Raw genomic sequence first — 6022 nt, 5'->3', positions numbered from 1 at the left:
TATATTTTAGACCAATTTGGTAGGAGAGCAGGAACTGCTCTTTTGTTTTCCATATATCTAAGGCCAATCCTTTTACCAGCAACAAACTTCTAAAGGGAGGAGCGCGGTAATATGTACGTTCTAATGAGATATTCTGTATTTAGTGAGACTGTGGATTTACAGATTCTGTTTATTGCATTAAATAAACATCAACATTTTCACAAACATTAACAGTTGATTGGATCTTACAGAACAAAAAATCTCCTGTTTTGGTTCGCCAATTGAATCTTCAAGGCCAGAATCCGGCATGTTGAAATCAGGGGTTACATATATATGCCAAGAACATGTTGATTTGATTCTTGATGACTGTTACTGGTGGATGAACATTAAATGAGCCAAAAGCCGTGGTCATGCCCCAAACATCAATCAGCCCAATGTTAAGACCTTGGAAGATGTCCTTGACTAAGAGATACTGAACGTAGCCATGAAAGTCACTGAATCTCTCCATGTCTTGGTTATTCTCCCTGGTGTTTTCTGATTTGATGATGACTTTCGTATCCGGGCTGCGTAGGAAGAGGCGCTCTACGGCCTTGCGTACGGTGAGAAGTCTTCTGATGAACATGGAAAGAGGGAAAGGCCGGAAATGATATCCCAGACCAAGAACAATGACCGTGTGGGGACCACCACCTAGTCGGTCAATTTCACGGGGGACAGAAACATAATCTTTGACTGTATAGAAGCTTTGAGTCACAAACGGGTGCCCATGCTTCTTCCACTGAATATGGACATTCCTCTTCAAATCCAGAGCTAAGAATGTCTTATGCCAGCCATCCCCATGGAGGTCAAAAAACGTCAGCGCTACAAAGAAAAATGGTAAATCAGTGTTTAGAATCTCCAACCTCAGTCCATTACAGCAGGGGAGCGCAAACTTTTGGTGCTGCGCCCCCCTGTCACTCTGCCCCGGCTCTCGCGCCCCCTGCCTACCTTCAGCCGCGTCATATGACGCTGCGTGGGCGTGTGACGTCAGGTCACATGGTGACGCAACACAGACGGCTGAATCCCGGTAAGTAAACAGTTGCAGAGGCCTCACGCGATCCCCCGGCATTTCATTTAAATGCCTGGGGGAAGAGCGCGGGGCCTCTGCAACTGCCCGCGCCCCCCCAGCACAATTTCCCGCCCCACCTGGGGGTCGCGCCCCCCACTTTGCGCACCGCTGCATTACAGGATCTATAAAGAATTTTTATCTGATCCTTTACTGTACTTTTTTTGTTGTGTTAACTTTTCCTGGACCAATGTTACAATTCTGCATAGATTACATTTCGATGCAAGCTTTTGAAAGCTCCCAAGTTTAACATTTTCTAAAGTAGCCTTATTTCAGGAATGTTTAGCAGCAAATATTATTTCTCATCATTATTTCCCTGAAATAGAAAACGGTGAGACTTCACTATAAAATGTGAATTGAGGCTGCAATGTGAGTATAACCTGTTCAAATGTAGCAACCCAAACAGATGCATTTTTCTTTTCAACAAAATATAATATTTTTGCTGTCGGAGATGTGTAAAAATCAGGAAAATTGTGACATTTCTTGAACAGTGATTAATCCCGAATCTTGCCACAATTCAATATACTCACCTAGTTACATGTTATGGATTTCCCTGTTTCTGGGGCAGTTGCACACATCTTTATTTGCTAATATGGCTGCAACCTGTACTGTATGTCCCAAAAATAATATACTGTAATACGAAACATGAGTTAATAATGTTCATATCAGAAATGTATACACTTACTCTTCATAATTTTCGGGAAATATTCTATCCACTGGCGCAAGGTTGAATCACCCATGAGATAAATCAGTTTTCCAGACAAACATGTGTCGATATGAGACACGGGCTCAAATGAAGAAAGATTGCAGAACAGCGGGTACCAAAGGTTATTCAAGAAATAGCCACCTGGGAATGGTGGGGACATCCCAATTGCGCATTTTGATGTCACGTCCGTACGGTTTCCTGAAAGAATACACATGCATAGTGGAAAACAGTTCCAAGAAAGCACTAAGTATGAGTACCATTTTGAATTTAGATCTCATTGTCGCTCCGTATATTGTCCAACTGTATAAAAGGGACTTTAAATCCACATGAAAGCAATGAAACTCCCAAGCATTGGTGCTTACAATTTGATCCCACAACAAATCTTACATGGGGATAAAGTTAAAGAGGAAAGGGGCAGTCCCACGTATGTCCCACGTATGTCCCACGAAACAGCTGAGCATTGTAATTTAAATGAAACAATCCATTAAATAAGCAATCAAACCCAAAAGAAGTGTAATATTTCATGGTGTGCTTTACAGTAAGGGCAGTTACAATGTGGGATCAATCATTAACCATGGAGACTGTGATGGCAGATACAGTAGATATATTTAAGAAAAGCTTATACGTCATTTTAGAAAGCAAATGTATATACAGGGATATACCAAATAAGTAAAAATGGGGAGGATGTTGATCCAGGGAGAAATCTGATTGTCATTACTGGAGTCGGGAACAATTTTTTTTTCCCATTTACGACATCAATTATCTTATCGAAGACTGAGCCACTGATTGAGCCACCTGTGCTGAAGCAGGGTTAGCCTCAGGATAACCTTGCCTGATGGTGACCCTTGAGGACTGGAGTTTGCCAGTGGGAGAAGTATGCTGGAGTATGTAGCCATGGCTTGTTACCAGAGATCATTTTTCCCAGATTGGGGACACGGGCAAATATTGGGCTGCTGCCACTCGTTCATTTGTGCGAAATCAGCAACATTCTTAAGAAATTTGCCAGGACTGTTTAAAGAGAGAGAGAGAGAAAAATAATGAACTCATCTCCTGGACTGCTGAGGGAGACAAAAAGAGAGAGCATGTTTTGCAAATGTTGTCATTTTTGCAAACATAATATATATATTTCGCCAGCAAAAAAAGCGAAACTCCCCAGGAGTTTTAAAGTGCAAACAGTTTTGCGGATATGCAAAAAATCTTTAAAATATTCTTAAAATGTTCACGAACGTGACTCAAATGAAATTGCGCATCTCTGTTTGCTACATCTGAATGCCACTTTCTCTCTCCGTATTCTAAAATGTAACTCACATTATACTGCATATCAGGGGTGCCCTGCTCCAGTCCACAAGATTCCACAACAGGTCAGGTTATCAGGATATCCCTGCTTCAGCACAAGGGACTCAATCAGTGGCTAAGTATTAGACGGCACAACCTGTGGGGGATATGTGTGGGATGTGGGGTGTGGGGTGGGGGTGTGGGGGTTGGGGGGGATAGGTGTTGAGGGCAGATGTTGAGAACCCCTGCTGTATATAATCATTTTTACAGACTTGGTAGCTCCCGAAACTTGATAAGAGACAGAGCAAGTTATCAAAAAATTCAGCTGGGGAAATGTCTTCTCAGAGCCTCGGGGGGTTCCCTAATAATGTCTCCCAGCCTGGGGGCAAAAAACATTACAAAATACAGCACCAGATTCATCAAAGGAAAAACTCAAACCGCTTTCGTGGTATTTCTTTTCTTACATAAATCTGGTGCACCTTTCTGCACTGGTTTTGCTAATCCTAATAGAGGTGTATTTGTATTTTATATGGTAGTGTTAGGACTTGCGAACAGGTGTCTGCCTTGTCGTGGCTCGCAAGCTTACAACGCTTTGGCAAAAGGGTTAAACTAAATGACCCTTTTTCAAGAGAATATATAAGTATTTTACTGTGTATTTCTGTCATGTTGGATGTAGCATTGGGCTTCTCTGTCGTCTGTTGTATACATATGCAACGCTCAATAGCACTCCTTTTTGATACTTATATACATATATATATATATATATATATATATATATATATGCAGACCTGCCTAAGACATGCAGATGAGCATACAGCTATATTTGCATATTTGCTTTCCTGTGGAGGGTTTTTGTCACTTTTTTTACTCACCATAACTTAACTCAGTATTATGGTTTGGCCTATCCCATAAGCCTCTCTTGCATCCCAGTAAAATCAACCCCACACTGATGAGACCCATCAAGGTCGAAACAGCTGTCTGTGGGTGGTTTTCTGGGTATGCACCTTAACCCTGGCTGTGCTCAAAGCTGTGACCATGCAGCAAGCTTAAGCCTATAGGGAACCATGTTAAAAATGGTTATTGAGGCAAAAAGTGACACTGTGTGCTCATTTGCATGTCATTTCCCAGAATCCCTTGCTGCAGTGGAAGTGCTGTATGCTGGGTGATAATGGGGAAAGGCGGGGTTGCAGACCTGCCTAAGACATGCAGATGAGCATACAGCTATATTTGCATATATATATATATATATATATATATTTTGTGGGGGCTCAGGGGTTCCCAAAAAGAGCTTGCTGGGTTTTGTGTTTTGCACTGGTTTTGCCCCTGGAAGACTTAATAAATACATCTGATGATTACTTATGTTATGTAGTGCTACCAGTGTACGCAGTGTAATGCGGGCTTAATTACATTTATAATCACATTCTTGGCGTGGGCGGCAGGTGGAGATAAAGGAGTTTATTTATCAAAGTCTCCCGGATGCAAAACGGGGGCACGGGAAATGTACCAATTTTATTATGGAAAACCATTCTCATTGGAACTATGCGATTTTCTTCATAGTTAAATCTGCTGTAGTGTTTCTGCATCAGCATTTTCAGCCAGGAGATTTTGATAAATGACCCCCAAAAGAAACTTGTTCAGTGTCACAAGGTGCTGCTGCCTGGTCTTGCGGTGGAGTCTCCCGTGTTAGCAGCATCTGATTCCAAAGGCTTCACTTCCTTCCCAAGGCTTCTCTTCCCCTTCTCTTCATTCCCAAGGCTTCTCTTCCCCTTCTCTTCATTCCCAATGCTTCTCTTCCCCTGCTCTTCTTTCCCAAGGCTTCTCCTCTGCTCTTCATTCCCTAGGCTTCTCGTCCCTTGATTCATTCCCAAGGCTTCTCTTCCCTGCTCTTCCTTCCCAAAGCTTCACTTCGCTGTTCTTCATTCCCAAGGCTTATTTTCCCTGCTCTTCATTCCTTAGGCTTCGCTTTCCCTGCTCTTCATTCCCAAGGCTTCTCTTCCCCTGCTATTCATTCCCAACGCTTCACTTCCCCTGCTATTCATTCACAAGGCTTCTCTTCCCCTGCTATTCATTCCCAATGCTTCACTTCCCCTGCTATTCATTCACAAGGCTTCTCTTCCCTGCTCTTCATTCCCAAGGCTTCACTTCCCTGTTCTTCATTCCCAAGGCTTCTCTTCCGTGCTCTTAATTCCCTAGGCTTCTCTTTCCCTTCTCTTCATTCCCAAGGCATCTCTTCCCCTGTTCTTCATTCCCAAGGAATGTTTTCCCTGCTCTTCCTTCCCAAGACTTCTCTTCCCCTTTTCTTCATTCCCAAGGCTTCACTTCCCTGTTCTTCATTCCCAAGGCTTCTCTTCCCCTGCTCTTCATTCCCAAGGCTTCTCTTCCCCTTCTCTTCATTCCCAAGGCTTCACTTCCCCTGATCTTCATTCCCTAGGCTTCTCTTTCCCTGCTCTTTATTTCCAATGCTTCTCTTCTTCTTCTCTTAATTCTGCTCTTCATTCCCAAGTCTCTTCCCCTGCTCTTCATTTCCAAGCTTCTCTTCTCCTTCTCTTAATTCCCAAGTCTTCTCTTCCCCTGCTCTTAATTCCCACTGATTCTCATCCCCTGCTCTTCCTTCCCAAGGCTTCTCTTCCCCTTCTCTTCATTTTCAATGCTTCTCTTCCCCTTATCTTCATTCCCAAGGCTTCTGTTCGCCTGCTCTTCATTCCCGAGGCTTCACTTCCCCTGTTCTTCATTCTTAATGCTTCTCTTCCCCTTCTCTTCATTCCAAGGCATCTCTTCCTCTGCTCTTCATTCCCAAGGTTTCTCTCCCCTGTTCTTCATTCCCAAGGCTAGACTTTTCCTGTTCTTCATTCCCAAGGCTTCTCTTCCCCTTCTCTTCATTCCCAATGCTTCTCTTCCCCTGCTCTTCATTCCCATGGCTTCTCCTCCCCTGCTCTTCATTCCCAAGGTGTGTCTTCCCT

At 43.2% G+C, this 6022-nt stretch overlaps 1 protein-coding gene across 1 annotated transcript; it reads right to left on the bottom strand.

Moving 5' to 3' along the window:
* Window positions 1-246: 246 nt before the first annotated feature.
* Window positions 247-2065, bottom strand: LOC142496970 (NXPE family member 1-like). The gene is made up of 2 exons (XM_075604116.1): window positions 1767-2065; window positions 247-837 (listed from the first exon to the last, which is right to left on the bottom strand). The coding sequence occupies exons 1-2, from the start codon at window positions 1999-2001 to the stop codon at window positions 296-298; spliced, it is 777 nt and encodes a 258-aa protein (XP_075460231.1). The 5' UTR covers window positions 2002-2065; the 3' UTR covers window positions 247-295.
* Window positions 2066-6022: the final 3957 nt, after the last annotated feature.

Source organism: Ascaphus truei, chromosome 6 (genome assembly GCF_040206685.1).
Source record: "Ascaphus truei isolate aAscTru1 chromosome 6, aAscTru1.hap1, whole genome shotgun sequence".
Lineage (NCBI taxonomy): Eukaryota > Metazoa > Chordata > Amphibia > Anura > Ascaphidae > Ascaphus > Ascaphus truei.
Note: the sequence above shows the minus strand (reverse complement) of the source record. Positions and strands in the feature narration are given on the sequence as shown.

Coding starts and splice junctions, on each gene's coding strand:
- LOC142496970 (XM_075604116.1), bottom strand. CDS start 2,001: ATGTGTATTCTTTCAGGAAACCGTACGGACGTGACATCAAAATGCGCA. Junction 838..1,766: donor TTTCCCGAAAATTATGAAGA/GTAAGTGTATAC, acceptor TTTTCTTTGTAG/CGCTGACGTTTTTTGACCTC.